General features: G+C 42.0%; 1 protein-coding gene across 8 annotated transcripts in view; it reads left to right on the top strand.

Annotated features, from left to right (window-relative positions):
* Window positions 1-23,377, top strand: part of RNF41 (ring finger protein 41) — a 37,666-nt gene extending 14,289 nt beyond the window's left edge. For 2 of the 8 annotated variants that reach the window (XM_053374869.1, XM_053374887.1), the window contains exons 3-8: window positions 7,112-7,207; window positions 10,287-10,399; window positions 14,406-14,677; window positions 15,660-15,795; window positions 17,996-18,099; window positions 20,332-23,377. In XM_053374869.1, coding sequence (XP_053230844.1) covers window positions 10,310-10,399; window positions 14,406-14,677; window positions 15,660-15,795; window positions 17,996-18,099; window positions 20,332-20,683 — 954 coding nt within the window. In that variant the 5' untranslated portion in view covers window positions 7,112-7,207; window positions 10,287-10,309 and the 3' untranslated portion in view covers window positions 20,684-23,377. Of the gene's footprint in view, window positions 1-7,111; window positions 7,208-7,858; window positions 8,782-10,286; window positions 10,400-14,405; window positions 14,678-15,659; window positions 15,796-17,995; window positions 18,100-20,331 lie in introns of those variants that run through there. The other 6 variants (XM_053374903.1, XM_053374921.1, XM_053374892.1 and 3 more) reach the window with 6 other exon arrangements.
* The last annotated feature ends 587 nt before the right edge of the window (window positions 23,378-23,964 follow it).

Here is a 23,964-nt window from a genome sequence, read left to right as displayed (position 1 = left end):
CATATTTCTAGAAATACCTCAGATTTTTAACCAACTGCTAGATTGTTGGCTTTCATATACAGCGGTACCTTGGGTTACATATGCTTCAGGTTACAGACGCTTCAGGTTACAGACTCCGCTAACCTAGAAATAGTACCTCGGGTTAAGAACTTTGCTTCAGGATGAGAACAGAAATTGTCCTCCGGCAGCGCGGCGGCAGCAGGAGGCCCCATTAGCTAAAGTGGTGCTTCAGGTTAAGAACAGTTTCAGGTTAAGAACGGACCTCCTGAACGAATTAAGTACTTAACCCGAGGTACCACTGTACTAGATTCCCATCAGCAAACCACAAGTGTAGGCATGTGTCATCATTCTTTTTGGTTGTTTTTATTATTGTGTGTATCAGCCTCACACTTACTGTATTCAGGTTTTTAAGGGGCCTTTTGTGTGTATCTCAAAATTTGTATCTCAGAAGTCTCTCAAACTGTGAACTCTACTATTGGTAGCCTAAACTCTTTCTTCTTTTTTGGTGATTAGACAGCTCATCATTTTAGCTTACAAGCTATCTCCTAAAGCAGTAAACTGATAGGCTGCATGGGAATTGTAGACTTCTAGCACTAGGTTGCAATGAATAACAGAAATGAGTAAGTCAGCTGTCTGTTGCTATTCCTTTAGCAATTGAAGTTACTGACAATGCTGTTATTTGAAGATCAAGCAACAGCAATATTTCAGATAACAATTGCTTCAGAAAGATACCCAAATCCCTGCACTCCACTCACATGAGTAGACTGTGGTTTTTAATTGTGCTGTCTAATCCCTCTCCCTCCTGTTGTTGGCAAGGAAATGGAATTTTAAAAGCCTTACATAGCATAAGGTGCATTAGCTGATTGCAGCCACATGATACAATTTGACTACAGAAAACAGGATAATACTGTTCTATTCGTGAAAATTTGTGTAACAGGCAATATGCCTCCATGTAATACCAAAATAAGTTACAATTAAACCCATGCTTCAAGAAAAGGCAGAAACGTGAACAGTTTCTGAGTCCATATGAGACCAGAGATGGGGAAAGCTACCTATGCCTATGTGATAGTTAAAACTTGGCAGCATTTCAAGTATAGGTGTTGTGGTACCACTAAAAGGAAAGCTAAATAAGCCTCTTTCCCATAATAGGTTAAAAGGGTGGTTATCAACTTTCCACCTTCCTAGCCCGTCAATGCATTATAATAGCATATAAGGCAGGATTTAATTTCTCCTTAAATTAACTGTCATAGAAATGCTCTTAGCTTTCTGTACGGAATGGAAGAGGGTTGGTCCCAAATAACACTGGAAAATCCATTTGGGCATTAAGCAGATATTCACTGCTTCTTTGCAGATTTTATCTTAATAAAATGTCTGTTTATTTCTAATGCCAAACCCAGTCAGTGTTTTTAAGTATGCTTTCAAATCCAGGGGCTATTGTCCTGGGTAATTTTGCATTTGTTTTTCTAGAGAAAACTTTGCTTTGGATACTACAACATGTGTCACATGTTTCTCCTACTCATCTTTTATTTTATTTTCTTCCTGCTCATCTTTTATTTTCTTGTGCCACATATCAAGCTGATAAACTCCCATTTCTTTTTAGCATGCATGCAGCATGTATTATGCATTTTATTTCCCTTCATTGCACAGCTAAAACTAGACTGTCTAACAGCTGAACCATTCAATTGGATATTTTGATTAATAATTTGTGAACGTCGCATCAGCATCAAAACATGTATGCCAGAGAGCTACAGGTTCCCCACCAGTGATGTAATCTCTCCACAGTTAAAAGATGTCTGTATTTTCTACTGAATAGTGTGTACCAGTCTAGGTTTCACAGTTACTGACCACTGATGTCTGAGCTTGTATACGATATACGATACGATATACAATATCTTTATTGTCATTGTCCCATGCAGAACAATGAAATTGAAAAACTACGTAAAACTACATAAAAACTACATAAAACTACATAAAAACTACATAAAACATTCATTGTAGTACCAGAGATCCTGCACAAGCATTGTACATTGATAGACTTCCACTGGACTTTGAACTAATTACATTTTTAATTGCTCTGAAAACCCTTCAGAGCTTCCTAGCATTTGGTAGATCTGAAGGAAGCCTTGCTACCTAAATATTTTGAAGGCTATACAATCTTAGGAAACTGTTATCCAGGTACCAAATGGTTGTTGCTTTGTTCTGTTCAGTTTTGCTACTATCCTACATGCAGAACAAACTATGCCAGTTCTCATTTATGTGAAGTTGACTCTGCAAGCCGGAGTGAATTTCTCCTTACTGTGAGTTTTTCTTGTTTTTTTTTCATTTGGAAGTATTAAAGGTCAAGGAACCTCTCACCATGGTTTGGCTAAATATTATACCTGCTTCTAAAGATAGAGCAAATCGACATTTATTTGATAATACAAGGAATATAATTGACATTTTGGAGTTGTTGCAAAGGAATATTAATACGAAAGCTGTTTTAGTTTTTATTGACGCGGAGAAAGCCTTTGATAACATTTCTTGGAGTTTTATGAAGAAAAATTTGAAAGGGATGGGAGTGGGTCAGGGGTTCGAAAATGGTATAGGAGCAATATATTCAGAACAAAAAGCGAAATTGATTGTAAACAATGTGGTGACTGAAGATTTTATGATAGAAAAAGGAACACGTCAGGGTTGCCCTATCTCTCCATTATTATTTATCTCGGTCCTGGAGGTGCTGTTAAATATGATCAGAGGGGACCGGTTTGTAAAAGGAATTCAGGTCGGAGCCAAACAATACAAATTGAAAGCTTTTGCAGATGATTTGGTCCTAACTTTACAGGAGCCGGAATCTAGTATGAAAAGAGCTTTGGAATTGATTAAAGAATTTGGTCATGTGGCGGGATTTAGATTAAACAGGGTAAAAACTAAAGTATTAGAGAAGAATTTAACTCCAATGGAAAAGGATAGGTTTCAGAATGAAACAGGTCTAACGGTGGTTAAGAAAGTGAAATACCTAGGGATAAATATGACTGCGAAAAATTTGAACTTATTTAAAGAGAACTATGAGAAATGTTGGTCAGAAGTTAAAAAAGACTTAGAAATTTGGTCTAATTTGAAGCTTTCCTTGTTGGGTCGAATTGCAGCTATAAAAATGAATGTATTGCCAAAAATGTTATTTTTGTTTCAATCCTTGCAAATTCTGGACAAGATGGACTGTTTCAAGAAGTGGCAGAGAGATATCTCTAGATTTGTCTGGCAGGGCAAGAAACCTAGAATAAAGTTTAAAATTTTAACTGATGTAAAAGAAAGAGGTGGATTTGCCCTGCCAGACCTTAAATTGTATTATGAATCAGCAGCATTCTGCTGGTTGAAAGACTGGCTGCTTCTTGAGAACACGGACATTTTGGATTTGGAAGGTTTCAACAATGTCTTTGGGTGGCATGCATATCTGTGGTACGACAAGGTTAAAGCTCATAAGGCATTTAAAAACCATATTGTCAGGAAATCTCTGTTTAACGTCTGGATAAGATACAAAGATTTGCTAGAAAGTAAAACCCCAAGGTGGTTGTCACCTATGGAAGCTAAGGCTCAGAAAAAGCTCAATATGGAGGCCAAATGGCCAAAATATTGGGAAATTTTGGAACAAGAAGGTGACAGATTGAAACTGCAGAGTTTTGAAAAATTAAAAGACAAAGTGCGAGATTGGCTTCATTATTATCAAATAAGAGAGGCCTATAATTTGGACAGGAAAATTGGCTTCCAGGTGGATAAATCAAAATTGGAAACAGAACTGTTAGAACCAAAAACTAAGATTTTGTCAAAGATGTATAACTTGCTGTTGAAATGGAACACGCAGGATGAAATGGTCAAATCAGCAATGATCAAATGGGCGCAGGACCTAGGTCATAACATAATGTTTGCTGACTGGGAGCAGTTGTGGACCACCGATATGAAGTTTACGGCATGTATTGCCTTAAAGGAGAATATTATGAAAATGATTTACAGGTGGTACATGACCCCAGTCAAGCTTGCAAAAATTTATCACCTGCCTGACAATAAGTGTTGGAAATGTAAAGAAGCTGAGGGAACATTCTTTCACCTTTGGTGGACATGCCCAAGGGTCAAGGCTTACTGGGAAATGATATATAATGAACTCAAGAAGGTATTTAAAAGTACCTTTCCTAAGAAACCAGAGGCCTTTCTTTTGGGCATAGTTGGCCAATGGGTGCCAAAGAAAGATAGAACATTTTTTATGTATGCAACAACAGCAGCAAGAATACTTCTAGCTAAGTACTGGAAGACACAAGATTTACCCACCGTGGAGGAATGGCAGACGCAAGTGATCGACTACATGGAGATGGCTGAAATGACTGGCAGAATCCGTGACCAGGGAGAAGAACTGATGGAACAGGACTGGAAAAAGTTTAAGGACTATCTACAAAAATACTGTAAAATCTTTGAGTGTTAATATGATGTGGGAAGTGAAGGCAACAGGGTTTGTGTGATTTTGGTTAAATGTGAATGAAAAGAAGAACGTTAAAAAGGATAGGGGGTTATGAACAGAACATTATTATGTCATACTATATAAGATGAGGTATGGACTAAAATAATGGAAAATTGGGACATAATAATTAGAATATAAAATTAAGTATGGTTTAAACAAGGTTTTGAACTTGCTGAATTTGATTGGAATAAAGTGGAACACAAAAAAGGGGGATGCGAGGAGGTCAAGACAGAGGGGCATGGAACTTTATAAATTCAAGAAAGTGTGTTTTTCTTTTTTCTTTTTTCTTATCTTCTTTTTTTTCCTGGTATATATTTTTGTTTTTTTCGATGTATTTCCTTTTTATATGAGCTTTATGTATGGAAACGATACATTTTGAAATGATGAATTTTTTGTTTTGTAAAACTTTAATAAATATTTATTTAAAAAAAAAAATAAAGATAGAGCAAATCAAAGTGACATCTTGGGATCACACGAATGAATCATTTGCAAAGCTGGAAAAGAAGACATGGAAACTTATTTGGAACTAATAAGAGAATTCTTAGGCGGGACGCGGGTGGCGCTGTGGGTTAAACCTCAGTGCCTAGGACTTGCCGATCGCATAGTCGGCGGTTCGAATCCCCGCGGCGGGGTGAGCTCCCGTCGTTCGGTCCCAGCTCCTGCCCACCTAGCAGTTCGAAAGCACCCTTAAGTGCAAGTAGATAAATAGGTACCGCTTTATAGCGGGAAGGTAAACGGCGTTTCCGTGTGCTGCTCTGGTGCCGGTTCGCCGGAGCAGCATCGTCACGCTGGCCACGTGACCCGGAAGTGTCTGCAGACAGCGCTGGCTCCCGGCCTCTAGAGTTAGCTGAGCGCACAACCCTAGAGTCTGTGAAGACTGGCCCGCACGGGCAGGGGTACCTTTACCTTTACCTTTTTAAGAGAATTCTTTGTTAGCGTATTTTTAATCAAGGGGTCTGTTCCTGTGTAAAGTTAGTGAAGCCTACATTCACTGAGTGGGATGCGGGTGGCGCTGTGGGTTAAACCACAGAGCCTAGGGCTTGCCGATCAGAAGGTCGGCATTTCGAATCCCCGCGACGGGGTGAGCTCCTGTTGGTCGGTCCCTGCTTCTGCCAACCTAGCAGTTCAAAAGCACGTCAAAGTGCAAGTAGATAAATAGGTACCGCTCCGGCGGGAAGGTAAAGGGCGTTTCCGTGCGCTGCTGTGGTTTGCCAGAAGCGGCTTAGTCATGCTGGCCACATGGCCCGGAAGCTGTATGCCGGCTCCCTCAGCCAATAAAGCAAGATGAGCGCCGCAACCCCAGAGTCTGTCACGGCTGGACCTAATGGTCAGGGGTCGCTTTACCTTTACCTTTACATGCACTGAAGGGCAGTGGCTCTGTTAACTCCAGTGGTAGAAGGGGGTAATGCTGGCAACTGCAACTTCCTACTTGTGGCACTGTGACAGAACAAGCTGTAGCCACTACAATTTATTTTCCTGCCCAGCTATCAGAGGTATGTGCAGTTTGTATTCTGAATCTGGTTGTCCAAATTGACTGTGTCCGAGCCTTGTGGACCACTGTAGGATGTGTGTATTCATATGCCTTTCCCTGGGCAGCAGTCTTTTTATTACGTGACTAGGAAACCTCACTAAAAGCAAAAAAAACATAGCTTACAAGAGCAGGGAAGGATGCTTGTACCTGTTATGCGGTAATAATACTTGGTTCTCAGTTTCAAAGTGTATCAGAACTTAGGCAAAGGTTAGATTCCCTCTGTAGGACTAAATTGTGTTTCTCCTCTCAGAGAAGTAGACAGATTTATTCCTTGATACACTTTCGGAATGTCATAACACTGAAAATAGGTTCAAATGGTGGTGGGAATTTATTTACTAGGTTATTTTCTTAGACCGAGATCTCTAAGAAATGTAGTAGTGGCTATTGCAGTGATAACAAATCACGACTTCTGAGATTCAAGTCTGTTTGAAGTCTAGATAAAATACTATTTGTGTTAAGATACTTTTTAATGATTGGATTAACAGTCTTGGTAAACAGAATATGAACTAGAATGTGGGTTTGTGGTTATCATGTTTAGTTCCCAAGCAATAATATTTTTCGTTGCATCTTCTGTTGCCATTTGAATCATCAAGATGATTTAGGTTGTGTGGAAATCTTTAAAGGTATTTATGGGTTATAAAATTCAGCCAAACTATTGAACAGGTCTCATTTGTGATTTGAACTTGAGTATACTGAAAAATCCCTAGGTGCGCTGTGACTTTCAGACATGATTCATTTGGATGCTCCTTTAAAAACTTACGAACACCCTATAATTTGGGCAGCTGCCATCGGCTTTCCAGACAAATTGTTCCAGCCAGGATAGACTGTTTGGCCATGAGCTGTATATTCCTGCTGTTTTGTGTGTGCCTCTTCCCCTCTTGTCCACTCAGGGTGACCTTTCAAAGCTCATCTTTGTGTATCTATGCTATTCAGAGATAAGTAGTGAGAAGTGGCCTAAATATTGAACATGATCACTCAGCAGCAAGCCATGTTGCCATAGCCATCTCATTAGAAATGTTCCTTTTTAATCTGAGCATCTAGTATAAGCAATCTCACTGAATGTACAGACTGAACCCTTTATTTCTGATTATCAGCAGTGCATAACTTACTACAAGAGGCAAATTAAACTGGTGATCATGCTGCTAAATTGATAATGTGGACTCCTCATGTCATCTGCTTTCTGGTTTTGGGTGAGTCACTTCTCCCTGTCTTGGGTTTCCCCAACTGCAAAATGGGTTTAATTGTGTTCTTATTTGTAAAATGCATTATTTTGATGCCGTTCTGTGTCCATGCTTGAATATTGTTTTTTGTAATAATTTTCTAAAACAATCTATACATAAGCATACAATACATACAGACATTTTTAAGAATAATAATAATAATATATTTATACCCCGCCCATCTGGCTGAGTTTCCCCAACCACTTTGGGCAGCTCCCAATCGAGTGTTAAAAACAATACAGCATTAAATATTAAAAACTTCCCTAAACAGGGCTGCCTTTTAAAAATTGGATAGCTGCTTATTTCCTTGACATCTGATGGGAGGGAATTCCACAGGGCGGGCGCCACTACTGAGAAGGCCCTCTGTCTGGTTTCCTGTAACCTCACTTCTTGCAATGAGGGAACCGCCAGAAGGCCCTCGGCGCTGGACCTCAGTGTCCGGGCTGAACAATGTGGGTGGAGATGCTCCTTCGGGTATACAGGACAGAGGCCATTTAGGGCTTTAAAGGTTAGCACCAACACTTTGAATTATGCTTGGAAACATACTGGGAGCCAATGCAGATCTCTCAGGACTGGTGTTATATGGTCCCGGTGGCCACTCCCAGTCACCCACCCACCCACCCACCCACACCTGTTAATCTTATGGAACATTTCATTAGTTATTAAGAATATATTTGTCGGCACTGCAAACCATGTATATATTATTTCAACATTTGTTACATTTTATCACAGCTATGAAAAAGCATTAAAAGATTGTATCCTGTAATTCTTCTCTATATATGTCATAAAAAGGAGACAATTTTTTTTCCAAATTGTTCTTGCTTTGGACTCCCTTCTCTCATTCTGAGCAGTTTAGTTAAATTCATCCCTGAACTATACCATACTTTCATAATTATTTTACTATCAGTGCTTGAGCACTTATGCCATAGGGCAGCTAGCAATATAAGTTTCTATTTATAAGACTCATTAACATATTGGTACCTTTGGGCCTTTTGGAGTTCATTTATTTTGTCAGTTGGCTCTAATGTAATGATTCTTTCATTCTTCGCAATATCTCTTGCTTTTGTAATATTACGCTGTATTCATAAATTTATATTTCCTGTCAAACGGAACATACTGTGGTACATAAAAGACTAGTTGGGATATTTGAGGAGATAACATTTTCTTCATTTGCTTCAGGCTTGCAATGTTGCATTAATCATATTGGGTTTTATCAGTTATTGAATATTGTTTTTTGTGCTACTTATGTTCCCATGTTTGAATGCTTCCTGACAATATTTGTTTAGAATCTTAAAACTAAGGTCATATTGGCCAATAGGACTACATTTTGCAAATGAAGAAAGTCTCTGTTACTCCTTTGATGTCATAATTCAAGCAGCTAAAGATATAGCCAACAAGCTGCCAACTTATAATGAAGAGTGCAATGTCATCTCTGCAGCAACTTTTCCCCTAGAAGCGGGTCTCTGAGTGAGCAGAAATGAGCAGTCTGCTCTTGAAGTATTCCAGGAGCTGTGCAAGTCACTTGAAAGTAGCATTGCGGAAAGGTGTACCATTAATCCTTTCTCGGCCAATGGCTATATGCTTCCCTTGGGGAAGATAAAGATCTTGACAGAGGCTGGCCCTTACTCTAGAAATTTGTCACTTGTCTCTATCAAGGTGCAAGAGTTTTTAAATGAATCGGACAGGGCAGTTTGTAGGACTGCAATAATAGCTCACAGTTCAGCTCAGTGCTTGTGGGGGAACAAAGGAGTAGGGAGAGTTTTTGTGTTAAAAACTGGAAGGTATGTAACTAGACTTAGAGGAGATGGTGTGACAGGATCTGTTCTGTCCCATCCCCCCAATTTCCATCTTATTCTTCTGATAATCCTCTGTTTCAGCATTATAGATTACTGATGGAGGACTGTAGCTCAGAGGTGGCACTGAGATGAGAGGTTCTATCCCACCAAAATTGGGTAAAATAAACTTTCTGAAACGCTGAAGAACTACTGGAGGTCAGTGTAGCCGATACTGAACTGGATAGACCGATTGTCTGACTTGGCAGCTTTCTGTGTTCCTAATTTGACGGAGTACGAAACTTGGCGGACAATCTCCCTCTGTTTGCAGGTGGACAGGGTGGGATGGTGTTGAGCGCAGAATTGGGAGGTTACAAGATGGAAGGTGAACATGGCTGGAGAACGCTATATAATTAGCCATGAGAGTTCATGCTCTGATCCGGTTCTTGGAGGAGCTGTCAGTCACTCCCAAACCATGTGTTTCAAGAAATAAATAATTCAGACTCTTGGGAGACTCGGGTGTGCCATCATTCAGTTAGCCTCCTCGGGGCAGGTAATTATGCTGTGTGTCTAACTACATCAAGAGTGATTGATCCAATCTTGCTTGATATAGGGATGCACCCAAATTACCTGCCCTCAGAGGACGTCACACTCAACTCTCTATTGGAAGTAGCCTGTGCAGTTTTGCTTCTCCCCCCCCCCCCCCGCAAGGTTTGCAAGCTCGTTTACAGCTCCTAGAGAAGGCTGTGAATTAATTACACTGAGCCCCCCCCCATCAGCTGTCTTAGCTATGGAACTTTTCTTCTTTTTCCCCTCCTGCCATACCTGCTCTATAATTTGGTGTGAACTTAGACACACCTTGCCATCGCTCATATAGGCAAGATGTTCCACAGAAAAAAAACACAAAAAAAGCAAGGTGTGGAATTAAAATATGCAAGTGAAGAGATGAGTAATTCTGCATTGTAGAGGGAAGTGTCTAATTTGGTGTTAGTGGGTGGGTCAAACCACCCAAATCTGTGCACACAGATTGGGCTGAGCGGAGTTGTCTCTTTGCTGCACCACACCCTGCTCTTCAGGGATTTGAAGCTTTTCTGTCAATCCCTGACTTAGAATGCAGCCTTATCAGGTTAGCTGGCAGGAAGGCAGCCTAGCCAAAAGAATGACTTTTAACTGACTCCACAGAAGCAGCAATCTGAATATGCTGGCGTCTCTTGTGGCAAGACTCCAAATCTTCTGTGCTCAACTGTTCTTCGTTTCCCCTCTCCTGCTTTTTCTAGGGTTTTGGCATCGGTGATGAGAAATGGGGTATGATGTAGCTCGTTTTCAAGGGGATGTTGATGAAGATCTTATATGTCCCATCTGCAGCGGGGTCTTGGAGGAGCCAGTGCAGGTAGGTCAGCGTAAAAATTTTGTACTTTATTGAAAAGCTGAAGGTTTTCTATGTCAAAGCTGTATTAGATCTTTGTTCAGCTGCATGACTGAGGGAGAATACATGTGATAGTACTCTTTGTTTTAATTTTTAAAGCTATAATCTAGTCTGATTTATTAAGCCAAAGAAAAAAGTTTAAAAATGCACACTATATCTATGCAAATTCCACTGGAATCTGTTAAACATTGTGAGCTTTGTTTGGAGTTCAGGCTCAAATTTAACAGCCCATGTTAATCACTGAATACTAATTGGGTAGGTAGTTTATCTGTATAAAAGGCAGTAGACTTCATGATAGGCTATGCACTTCATGGTATTAAAATATAGGCTATCGGAGCACGTGATTTCTCTACTATCTGTTGCAATTTTTTCTGGATTTTCCAAAATGATAGTCCTTGGACTGTGAATGTTAACTAGTTAACAATTTATACACATAAGGAGAGTCCTGCTGAATTTTTGCCAAAGGCTCCTCTATTTCTCTCGGTGACCAACCAGGTGACTTTAAGAAACATACAAGCAGGACCTAGCATATGTTCAAGCCAACCCCACATATGATTGTCACATGTGACCACATGCATCTATTTTGCTTTTCCTGTGGTAATATGTCAATCAGCTGTAAGCCTGTCTTGTTCTCTTATCAGTAGTAAACAAATCACTTCTATCTGTAGCTAAAGTGAACTGGATAGGTAAAGGATTGATTTCTTTGCTGGCAAGGTATTCTTGAAAAGATGAATTAAGCTAAACAGCTAGCTGCTGAATTTTAGATTGACGTTCGGCTTGCATATGAAAGAAGCACTGGGTGGCCGCAAAAGTGCTTTGGAATATCATTAAAAGGAAAAAACACTTAGTTTGAATTGAGCTCTCTGGCTTGCAGGTAGCTGGTAACTAGATGACGGTGAACCTTCAGATACTTGTATAACTAGGCATACTGGGAGTTGTCATTCCACATTCAGAACAAAAGCTTCTGTTTCTTGAGAGGCTGAAACTGCTGGAGCATGAGTTTATTTTTGCACAGGGAACTGGCAGAAACTATTCTTATCTTAGTAGGTCTCCTTATGTAACATTTGCACAAAGAAGCATTAACCAAAAATATGACCTTACTGCATGTTACATGGCTGGCTTTGGTGCTTGCTCCATATGCAGGTATGGGACCCTAATCCTGAAGGGCCCTTTGCTTTTGCTTTATTCAGATCTTTATCCCCCCCTTTCACTTCAAAATGAAGTCCCCAAGGAGCCTAATATAAACAAACATTAAAAGCAAATATCATTTTTTATTAAAAAAACCAAAACATTGCTTAAACTTTTTTTTTTTAAAAGCAAAACGTGGGGGTGGTAGAAAATCAAAAAGCGAGAAACAATTTTCCGGATGAAGCAAAAAGAAATCACACAGTCTGCCCAGAGCCTGCTAAAACAAAGTCTTCAGAAAGCAATGGAAAACGAGCAATCAGGGGGCGAGATGGATCTCGCCAGTCACATCTTGTGCACTGCACAGAGAAGGCATTTTCTCTTGCTAATTAGTGACCCTGTAAAATGCATCAGTCAAGTTTAAATGCTGTTCCAACCTGTCAGAGGAGACAGAAGCTTGTATTCAACGAAATAATTGCTGTCATGGAATGACTTACACAAGCACAGCAAAGCCCCCCGAATCTGTTCTGGGGGTTCCAGAACAGATTTCAGAGTAGTCTGGTGGGAGGAAGGTGGAGAAGGAAGGGAAGTTCTGTTGCGAATACAATGATTTTGTTGGATACAACCTACCAGAACTAGTTGATTCGCAGTAGCCATGAGAGATCAGTCTACCTAAAATATTCAAGTGTTTTGTTATGGTATGTGTGCAAAATATTTTAGTGTTAAACGGTATTTCTGATCGCACTAGAAACATCATTCTTAGCAAGCTAGTTAAGCAAACTCAAATTGTTTCCCTCTTGTGCAAGAGACAGACTGTTTTGCGTTTAAATTTGAAGCGACACTCTAAAAACCGCCTCAGAATGCACATTGCATCTAATCCATTGTGATACGGTTCATACAATGGAGAGCAACATGTGCTATTCAGCTGCACATCTTGATTTTCTCTGAACAGGAAGTCATTAAGCTTGGGAGAATGGGAGAGGAAATAGACCGAGAGCTTCTGAACTTTCCTAACTCCCTTTTAGATTGAATATGTGTTGTGCATTACCCAGCCGCCTCCGCCACCTCTCTTCATATGGGGTCAGGGTGTAGACTGGAGGCCTTTGCCTGTATTTCTGTTTATATGGGGATGAGTCAGTGAGCAAATGCAGCATTGTTAGCCTCTAATTGCTTGCCAAGGTTAAAATGTCCCTGTTAATCTTCTGTGTCTCCCATCTGCAATAGAGATTTGCTGAAGGGTTTTCTGGAGGATGCGCTTTGTGTGAATTGCTCACAAAGAATTTTATTTTGTTGGGTGGGGGGGGGGTGTAATTATTTGTTCTATTCTTACTTGATGTATTGCATTCATTAACCTTTGCAATAACTATTACTGCCTAAAAAACGACAAAACATCTGTACTGCTGAGGACACACTTATTATTCTGTACCTAGATCTCTTTCTTGAAAATTAATAAAAATGTACAAAAAGTCCCTGTTAAAAAATAATTGTAGACTATTAGTAAAAGTACAGAAATCTGTTTTGTTTGCCAAGATTTGAGTACACTGTATTAAAGCTGTCATACGGCAATAACTTTACTTCTTAGCAGACTAATTCATGAGTGATGTTTATGGGTCTCCCAAGCCAGTTGTATCACTTCCACAAGTGTTGGTCTTGTGGTCCAAATGCAGCAATGCAAACACTTGATGAATGACCATTTTGTGATTTCAGCAACAGTGTATTTTAAACCTTCTGTTGGCTTATGGTGCTCAACAGGTTGACCATTCTCAGCTACATCACTGGCGTATATGGAAGCATATGGCACATGCTGAGTGTAGGAGAGCTTAGTGTAGCAGATGTCCAGGAAAAACCTGAGAGCACACAGGAAGAAAGTAAGAAAATTGGCTGGATTCAGCTAATGAATCTTGCTAGCAGAAGCCAACTCAAGGACTTCTGCCAGCACAACAGGGCTTCCCCCCTTTCTCTACCCCCTGACCCCCCAAGTTGGCTCGGGGTGGGGGGTTGGGGGAAACCCAAGAACAGCAGATAGGCTGGAGGAGGTGAGAAGAGGGGAAATTGCTCCATCAGCACAAGCATTTCGACTTGCCAGATGGAACATTCTCCTTAGCACTCCGCTGAATTCCTCCCCATTATCATAAGACAGAAAGCACGATGAGAATCAAGCAATTGCGAATTAGTTTATAGGAAATTAAACTTCTGCCTTCTGTCAGTTGGCAATGCCTGGGAGGCATAGCTGTGAGACGAGTAGCTGAGCTGGTGAAGTACATTTGTGCATGAATAAATCGTCTCTGGAAGAAGAGTTATAACTACAACTGTGCCTTATTTGGACGATTGTCTATGTTACGCCCACAGGCAGTGCAATGAAAACAGCTGGTTAAAGGGAGAGGTACTGTGCTACTTTACCCTGTGGAGTGAATTTTTCACATCATCAAGATTTATTTTAACAATTCATTCTTGAGTTGAACACTTTGCACAGTGGTGAATGTACATCTCCTTCCATTGATCTCTACTTGTACCACACCAGCACTGAAATGGCAAAGTATGATTTGCAATAGGCTTGATATGAGATAGAGAGAGAGAGAGAGATCACTACCTCAAAGGCAGTAGATGATTTTCATATCCTTTGGTTGATGGCAGTTGTCCTGTGTTTCTGCTTCAGTGTCTCGTAAGTTATAGCCAAAGTGAGCTATCTTCATCTGCTGTTAGTAGCTTAGATTGGCTTAAATTATTGGTCGAAGTTCTGTTCTTCTTCCAACTCTTTCTCTCTTATTTAGAGCATAGGCCACAAACCAGTAGCATGAACCTGATGTAACCTGCATTGGCATACCTTGCTCTGTTCTTTGCACAGGCTCCTCATTGCGAGCACGCCTTCTGCAATGCCTGCATCACCCAGTGGTTCTCCCAACAGCAGACTTGCCCCGTGGACCGAAGTGTGGTGACCGTGGCTCACTTGCGGCCTGTTCCTCGGATCATGCGTAATATGCTATCTAAGCTGCAGATCACATGTGACAACGCTGTTTTTGGTTGTACCGCTGTAGTGCGACTTGACAACCTGATGTCTCACCTCAACGACTGTGAACACAATCCAAAGCGGCCTGTGACTTGTGAGCAGGGATGCGGGTAAGTATTCAACTAGGTCTGACCCGATGCATTTTAATGTCATAGTTCAGTGCGTTGTCTAAGGCAGGCATGTCCAAAGTCTGTTTCGGGGGCCTAATCCGGCCCGCCAGTTGGTTTAATCTGGCCCCTGTGGCAGTTTCTCTCATGGGGTAAAAACCCAACAACTTCAATCCTTAAAAAAAGCTCAAGAACTTTGGGGTAAAATCATAAAAAAGCAACAGCTGTGGTCGGCCCTCACGCATGTTCACTTCATCAAATCTGGCCCTCTTCGGAAAAAGTTTGGGCACCCCTGGTCTAAGGGTTTTATATAGCCAATAGGGACGGGACGTGGGTGGCGCTGTGGGTTAAACCACAGAGCCTAGGACTTGCCGATCAGAAGGTCGGCGTTTCGAATCCCCGCAACGGGGTGAGCTCCCATTGCTTGGTCCCTGCTCCTGCCAACCTAGCAGTTCGAAAGCATGTCAAAGTACAAGTAGATAAATAGGTACCGCTCTGGCGGGAAGGTAAACAGCTTTTCTGTGCACTGCTCTGGTTCGCCAGAAGCGGCTTAGTTATGCTGGCCATATGACCCGGAAGCTGTACGCCGGCTCCCTCGGCCAGTAAAGCAAGATGAGCGTCGCAACCCCAGAGTTGGTCATGACTGGACCTAATGGTCAGGAGCCCCTTTACCTTTTACTATAGCCAGTAGAGCTTCATTCCCATGCCAGCGTGAACTGGAAAAATCAGCAGGAGAGAGACATTGGTTGTGTGGTCCACCTGGTCAAGCTTAATATGAGACAGCTTTTATGATGCGTGAGGCACAGTTGAGTTGCACAGTACTGGCAGCTGGTAACTTGAGACTACTGACTTCAGTCCCAGTTTGCTTTAAAGTATAGATTTTTGCTTCCGCATTGTTTGCAGGTCAGCTAACCATGAGTTTCTATTAGAAGACACCCATTGCTTAATCACCTTTCTCAATTCCTGCTGTTCCTTCTCCATGCAGCTTGGAAATGCCCAAAGATGAGTTACCGAATCATAACTGCATCAAACACTTGCGGTCAGTGGTGCAGCAGCAACAGACAAGGATAGCTGAGTTGGAAAAGACTTCAGCAGAACATAAGCACCAGCTAGCGGAGCAGGTAACAGCTTCTTTTGCAGCAGTCTTTGTGGCTCCTTTAAGGAGATAAACAATTCCTCTTTCCCCAGGCAAGCTCAAATAACTGATAAGAGTTTGTGTTGCCATGAGAAATGGCTAAAGGACTAAATTACCTCTCTTGTTAGTTCAGAATTTGTCAGAGGATGAAAAATCAATGGGGGGTGTTGTTGTTAGAAGATAGGGAATATTGAGTTGAAGTATTGTGTGTTATAGCTGAGTCCTGATGTTAAGGAGGAAGAGAAGATTTCAAAAGACTCTTGCCCAGATGGATTTCAAATATTTTTTTAGACTCTGGATTCTTCTCAAGTTCTGAGTGGCTGTAAAATATCCAAAAGGGGCATTCACTATGTGACAGTTGGTTCTTCTTAAAATACAGAGGTTATAACCTTGCAGGTACTAAAAGTTCCTTGTGTAGCTTTGAGCAGTAATGCAGTCTAGTACTACAGGACATTATCATAGAATAGTATTTATATAGTGTACAGTGGTACCTTGGTTCTCAAACATAATCCGTTCCAGAAGTTGGTTCCAAAACCAAAGCGTTCCAAAACCAAGGCATGCTTTCCCATAGAAAGTAATGCAAAATGGATTAATCCGTTCCATACTTTTAAAAACAACCCCTAAAACAGCAATTTAACATGAATTTTACTATCAAATGAGACCACTGATCCATAAAATGAAAGCAATAAACAATGTACTGCAGTCACACAGTCAATCAGTAGCTGAACTGGGTTCCACACAGTCACAAAAACAAAACAAAAAAGTCACAAAAACGCAAAATAAATAGCAAAAACAGACAGACCTCAGCATAACACTCAGAAGCGTGGCACTCAAAACGGAGCATGTTCAGCTTCCGAAAAAAGTTCGCAAACCGGAACACTTACTTCTGGGTTTGCTGTGTTTGGGTTCCAAGTTGTTTGAGTACCAAGGCGTTTGAGAACCAGGGTACCACTGCTCTATGTGAATGCATTTTTTTGTTCTAGTACTGGAACCTCTGGATCCTATTGACTGAGCTAATGAGACCCCTTTTAGAATATCAGTGATCCAAGTGGCAACTCCTGAGTCAAATTTGACTCCTTGAATGGTGCTTTCTGGCCTCCTTAGTTGCCAACCCCAGAGGTAAAAAAGGGATGTGAATGAGCAATAAATTTGACACTTGAGAGGGAGGCATGCCTCCTCCCTCGTAAAGTGTTCCTTCAGTAACACTATTTGTGTGCTAATAAAATGCAGCCATATGGAATGCTAACATGCAGCCTCCTCTGAAGCATCAGTTTAGCTGGAAAGTCAAATCTCAGTGACTCGAGGGGCAGGGCCACTGTGGCAAGATGAGAAGTGGTCCCAGAAGATAAACCTATTTGGGCCAGGGAGCCCTGAGCCTGGGTTGCCAACTAGCTGTATATTGGCAAGGTGGGAAATTGGAGGAGAAAGGGGGAATGGTGCTGCCTCAGAGCCAGAGAGTCTAAAGGAAGCAGGACTGATGAGTTGGCAGGAAGAAAATGGGGAGCTTGAAGTGACACAGAGCTGAAGAAAGGAGGGGTCAAGGAGAAGGTAAGAACAAACTCCATGCAGTGCTGGGTTTGCCACCTAGTTGTGGCAGGCTTATGACGCCTTCAAAAACTGTTGGCTCATACAAATGGCTAAAGTTTGCCTTTGCATGCAAGTTGCATGTAGCAAGCTACAGGGGAGTACTTTTGCCTCCAAGTCCTGCTGTGTGGGCCTCCCAAAAACATCTGTCTGACTTGTGAGAAGCTAGATGCACCTTTGGTCTGATCCTTGATGGCCATTGGTTGTGGTTTTATGCCTGTCATGAAACTTTTTGAAGGCATGAGAGCCCTGCTGGAAAAAAAGGTCTTATTTTCAGGAATCACGGAATGCCTACAGGACATGTTTATTATATCCCACTTTTCCTTTAGAAAGTTCAGGTCATCCTAATGTAGGGTTCCCATGTTCTCCCTATCCTGGAGAAATGGGAGATAGGTCCACATTCACTTAGCTTCAACCATGCTATGCGTTTTATGTTCCCTGACACTTCACTAGGTCCATACCTAGCATCCCATTACCGTCTCGTAATGGAGAGATCTAGTGGCTGCTTAAACTTCGGGGACATTTTTTTAAACCAGGTCTTTCTCAAAATCTTATTTGAAAAACTGCAGCTTTCATCTTCTCGTTTACTCTGTTTCTTTCAGAAACGTGACATTCAGTTGTTGAAAGCATATATGCGAGCGATACGTAGTGTCAATCCCAACCTGCAGAATTTGGAGGAGACTATTGAATATAATGAAATCCTAGAGTAAGTGCTGGAACTGAGTTTTAAAAGAGGGTGGAATGGCGAGGGTATTTTTTTGACATGGGCAAGTCCAGCATAGCTAAGATAATGTTCGATAGTGATTGAAAAAGGGAATGGAGAATACCTCACTGTCTTGTAATCTCTCTCTCCCTCTCCCTCTCCCTCTCCCTCTCCCTCTCCCTCTCCCTCTCCCTCTCCCTCTCCCTCTCCCTCTCCCTCTCTCTCTCTCTCTGTGTGTGTGTGTGTTTGCGTTGCAAATTTGCACATTTCTAGGGATACAATAAGGGACGCGGGTGGCGCTGTGGGTTAAACCACAGAGCCTAGGACTTGCCGATCAGAAGGTCGGCGGTTCGAATCCCCATGACGGGGTGAGCTCCCGTTGCTCGGTCCCTGCTCCTGTCAACCTAGCAGTTCAAAAGCATGTCAAAGTACAAGTAGATAAATAGGTACCGCTCCGGCGGGAAGGTAAACAGCGTTTCCGTGCGCTGCTCTGGTTCGCCAGAAGCAGCTTAGTCATGCTAGCCACATGACCTGGAAGCTGTACGCCAGCTCCCTCGGCCAATAAAGCGAGATGAGCGCCGCAACCCCAGAGTCGGCCACGACTGGACCTAATGGTCAGGGGTCCCTTTACCTTTACCTTTAGGGATACAATAATACAGAGTAGGCAAGGGGGTGCTTCCTATTATGCCAACGCAGGTGTTTGTGGGGGTGGCTGCAGGGGCAAGAGAGGAAGGGGTGGAGTTCCACTCAGATATCACCCAAGGTGTTTCTAAACATTGGATTCTTGGAGTGTTACAGGAGCTCGAATCCATGCTGCCTGGCTGATGTGCATACAGGAGCAATAGGTAGAAAAGAAATGTTTACTATTTTGCATTTTTATTTTGAAGGCTTAGGTCAGATACCGTGTTCATAACCTGGATGGAAACAATCAAAATTAAAAATGAAATCAGTTCCATTCTAGTCTTAAACCCTTACACTGTCTCTAGAAAATGTTACAATAGCTTCTCTGTGGCAATTTTTTAGGGAAAGAAAAATCCACTGTTGCGTGTCTGCTTTTTAACACTGTGTTGTATGTACACCATCAGTCAATTCCAACTTACATGATGAAGCAAAAGGAGTGTGTAGAGCAGGGTTGTTTGCAATTAAAAAGGAGAACAAACAATGGGCTATAGTAAAATAAAATATCTCATTATATATGATGTAATGTAGAAGGGAGAAAAGGATTTAAACACCTTTCCTAAATACGGAGCCTTATTCAATATAACTCTCTTGTCTTCCAAAGTGTTGATTCCCTGAAATCCATACCAGCTGACAGTGCAGGCCCTGGACCAAGATATTATGTGCCTCTTTCAGTCTTAACCATGGGAGATGATAAGCTGCTAACAGTTTAAAGTAGCTGCAATCTCCAGTAGCAGAGTCCATTATAGGGATCAAATCTTGAAGCCTCACATTTCTCACTTCAGGGTAGATTGGAAATGAAATAATGGATTTGGTGGCAGAGCTGAAAATTGAATTCCCCTGCCTTAAGCCTTGAGACTAAACTAATAACCTGTGGTTCTCGTGGCCTTTGGAAAACCCTAGCGCCCCTTGGAAGCTTCCGAAAAGTTCAAGAACAGAATAAGTGCTGCCTATAATACCATTTGCTCATTACTGATCTTCCTATGTGATACACAACCATAGAGAAGTGGGGGGTCAGGGGTAGCTGGGTGTGTTTTGAGGATCACATGGTTTACCTGAGGCAACTGGAGACCCATCTGGTCTGCCCAAGGTTCCTAGTAAACTGAATAAGCCTCCTAGAACTTGCCCCAGAATTATGTATAATGTGCAAGGGGTTTCTTGGAGGACAGATCAATGAGGAAAGTGTTCTCTAAAGATGGAAAGTTGGAAAACCGCTGAGCAAGTCTCTTCCCATTCCATTGTCTTTTCCTCGAAGTTTGAAGCAAAATGCCATGCATTCATTGCATTTATTTTTCACCTTTTACACACACACACACACACACACACACACACACACACACTTTAAAGTGAGTTACAACCCCAGTTAATATCTGCAGAAGTGCTCAGAATAAGCTGGCAGCTTCTGAGTCAAGACTACTATTGTAGTTTGGCCCAAGGCCAGAGGTTAGATCAGCAATACAATTTAGGATTCCTCACCTTCAGGCTTGTAGGTAACGCTCTGTGTTTCCCCCGATATTTCTCTTACATTGACTTGTGTTTTTTTCCAATTGCTTCTAGGTGGGTGAACTCCTTGCAGCCAGCCCGAGTGACACGATGGGGCGGTATGATTTCTACACCAGACGCCGTACTTCAGGCTGTCATCAAGCGCTCGTTGGTGGAGAGTGGCTGCCCCACATCCATCATCAACGAGCTGATTGAAAACGCCCACGAACGGAACTGGCCCCAGGGCCTGGCCACGCTAGAAACCCGCCAGATGAACCGGCGCTATTATGAAAACTATGTGGCCAAACGCATTCCGGGCAAGCAGGCTGTGGTGGTGATGGCCTGTGAGAATCAGCACATGGGTGAGGAGATGGTGCTGGAGCCAGGCCTGGTTATGATATTTGCACACGGAGTGGAGGAGATCTAAAGACTTAGCAGAGATGATGTACGAATGTGCTTGAGAGAGAAATATACCGTGTCCAAGCTGACTGATCTTGCCCCGCTGTGCCGTGTCAGGGCATTATTTCTCTCTGTTGATTAACACACCACTTCCTAATTATACTGGGCAGGTGCCCAGCAACTTATGCAAGATGCCGTGCTGCATTTCCCCCACCCCACCCCACCCCCTCCGGTTTGATGTTGGCGCAGGTTTCCAAATGTCTTCATAAAAGCACAAGAAACTCCTCTGTGCTCCGGTAAGTAGGCTTCTGCCGTAAACGTCTTTAGAGAAGTCTTCAGTCTCCTGACATGAGCGCATTGGCCCAGATGACTTGGTTTCTCTTCAAAGCATCTCTGTGCAGGGCACACGCTTTTTCCATCTTGGCCCCATAGCACCTGACTTTCACACAGTACCTTTAAGGCACAACTTTGCAGCCTATTTTTGGGGTGGGATGGGGTGGATGGACAAGGATGGGGTACATGGGAAGGCAGATACCAAACTGGGAGTAATGCCAAATAAAATATACATACCAGTAGTGATGTATTTGGCGTACAAAATGTTATGGAGCCAAAAACCCGACAGGACAATTTCTGCAACTTCCTTGAGATGCGTGGCCTTACGTTGCACAGGAGACGACCCTTCCTTTTCAGATAGGGCCTGGTTTTCAACAGAATTAGCATTTTTAGCAATCTGCTGTTGCTGCTGCTGCTGGTGCAGAATTAAATGCACATCTCCTCGCAGAACCCAGATGTCATCTTCCTCCTCGTACTCTCAAAGTGCCGCTGGTGAGGTCAGGTTCTTTGCTGACTTCAATCCTTTCTCATAGGATGCAAGCCTTCAAGCAGATGCTCTGCTCAGTTTGAACAGAACCAGACTCCTCTGAATTGTGTGTGTGCCATTTAAGGTTGTCTCAACTTCGTGACCTTGCAAAGAAAATGGGAAAAAAATGAAATTAACCTGGATGAAACTGTCTTGTCATTGTATGTTGGCTGTTTTGATAAATCTGTATTTTGTTTTGTTTTTGACATCTTGATGATTGTGTCCAGTATTTTTTTGTACTACTTTTGCCTTTATATGTTTCCCTTATTTTATTTTTTAAATACAGTGGTCAGGAATGTCTTCAGGTCTAAGTTTAGTTTACCTGTTAAATTTAATTTATTTGCAACCGTTTTTTACAGCCACTTTCTTTTTGTGTGTGTTGCTTTGAATATTTCTTCCTTGCTTTTAAGCATTTGTGCTGGAGTTGGTGGGGCAAGGAATAAAAGCATCAATAAAAGAGCAGTTGGACCTTGCTATGTATCAAAACACTGACAGTACCATCCCTTCTGAACAGCTTTCATTTTATTAAGACTCCCTGAATATCCTCAGCTGAGCAGAAACTTTGAACCAAGGTTTAATTCCCTTTCTTGTGCTATTGCTGCCTGAAATGGTTGCTGTTAATATTTCACATAAGGGATATTTGCAACAGTAGATGACCATAGCTGCTGCCTTCAGCATAGAGTTTGGACCACTTTGCAAGCTGTTACCATCTGCAAATGTTTGGGACAGAAAGAACTCCTGGATACTATCAACAGGAACGATGGCTGCTTGAGGAATGTTTCCTCTCCTGCCGCACTGTAAATGGATGCAATGGAATATATCATCTAAGAAGTGTTTTCCCAGTCCTGTATTATAGTAAGTGGCCTGGTTCTTCATGGTGATCCTATGGTGGAGAATCAGCGTATATTGGGAATGTGGTTTTCACAGCAATTGATAGCCGGCAACCATTGCTCTTTTTGTGGAAAGTGTGTTGGGGTGTGTGTGTGGGGGGGAGAGGATAGAAGAGTATAGGAAGACACGATTCTTAAACCCCTTCAAAAATGATCTCCATCCCTCTTGTGGAACTTCAATCATTCCTACGAATAAAGTGCATGAATAATGCAGCTTAGCTTTTGTCTATGACCTTGAATATTCACCAAGCAGATGCTGTTTCCAGTTTCATTCTGTGGGAAATGCTTGTGCTTTGGAGATACTTAAGTCTGCAGCAATCATTCTGTTTGTGGCCTTTGCTTTTTCACAGACCTGTTCATTAGTTGCTCTCCAGCTCTGCCATGTCCTCTGTTTTCCTCCTCCTTCCAGTTTTACTCCTTTGTTGGTACACTGCTTACGCTCTGCTCCCAAGTAGAACTTTGCTTCAGAAACCGAGCCTGTTACCATTTCCTATGGTGTTTCAGCTTTTACAACTGTTAACTGTATGAGCTGCTCCTTAAAAGTAACTTTACAGTTCATTTATTCGTACTTCAATTTTGTAAGTGAGGATTTAAAAACACCTGGAATGTGCTTCAAAAGTCAGATCGGTTTTAGGGATGGAATGGGTTGTGCTCGTATACATGTCAGTGATAATGACATGTTTAGAAAGGGGAATGTGCTGGTTGGAAGTAATTTCTAACTCTGTCCCTGTTGCTCAGGAATTGAAAAAGCTGCTAAATCCAACCTAATAACTGTATCTTGAGCTAAACTGACTTCACTGTTTTCTCCTAACACATCTTGTTTACCTCCCCTCAATGTCCTGCTGTCACTCTTGTGCTCTGAAATGTACCATAGAGTTTGTTATGTCTCCTGGCAGTACGCAAGTTGCTGATCGCATTTTGTGTTTTGCTGTTCAATTGTGTTGACTGCACTAATAAATTGCCTTTTTCCTGACTCCTTTACAAGCTTCCTTCAGACTCAGGTGTGTTGCATCCTGCATGAAAACTTTGCAAAGCTGCTTGGTTCCTTTTTTGCATTAACCTCTCGGAAAGCTGCTTGGTTCCTTAGTAACATACTCAGGTACGACATGGGCGTGGAAAAATGCATGACTGCTGCTATGTCACAGCCAGCTCTTGTTTATCACCACTTCCTTCCTTAACCCACAAGGCACTGTAAGGGATTCAGAGCTGTTTTAAACAGGGGTGAGAGATGGGCAGCCCCTTTATCACAGCAAATCCAGTTTTAACCCATGCATACTGTTTTGCCCAATGTAGCATAAACTGACAGCTTGTAGCATAAGCTGACAACTTGGGTTTGTGGGGAGAAATGTTACTTGGATTTTAATCGACAATCAACCCCAGGTAATTGCTGGAGAACCTGGGTCCTTTTGCACGAACCATGTTCGGCCATTGAGCCACAGCCCAGAGGAATTATATGGGGGGAGAGCAAAAATAGCTAGTATAAATTTATTCTGTAAGCTAAGCAATTGTAAGAAGAAAAATCGGGCAAGGAGCAGTGGTCACCCCTGATGTTGACAAGAC

The sequence above is a fragment of the Podarcis raffonei genome, chromosome 2 (genome assembly GCF_027172205.1).
Source record: "Podarcis raffonei isolate rPodRaf1 chromosome 2, rPodRaf1.pri, whole genome shotgun sequence".
Taxonomy (NCBI): domain Eukaryota; kingdom Metazoa; phylum Chordata; class Lepidosauria; order Squamata; family Lacertidae; genus Podarcis; species Podarcis raffonei.
Note: the sequence above shows the minus strand (reverse complement) of the source record. Positions and strands in the feature narration are given on the sequence as shown.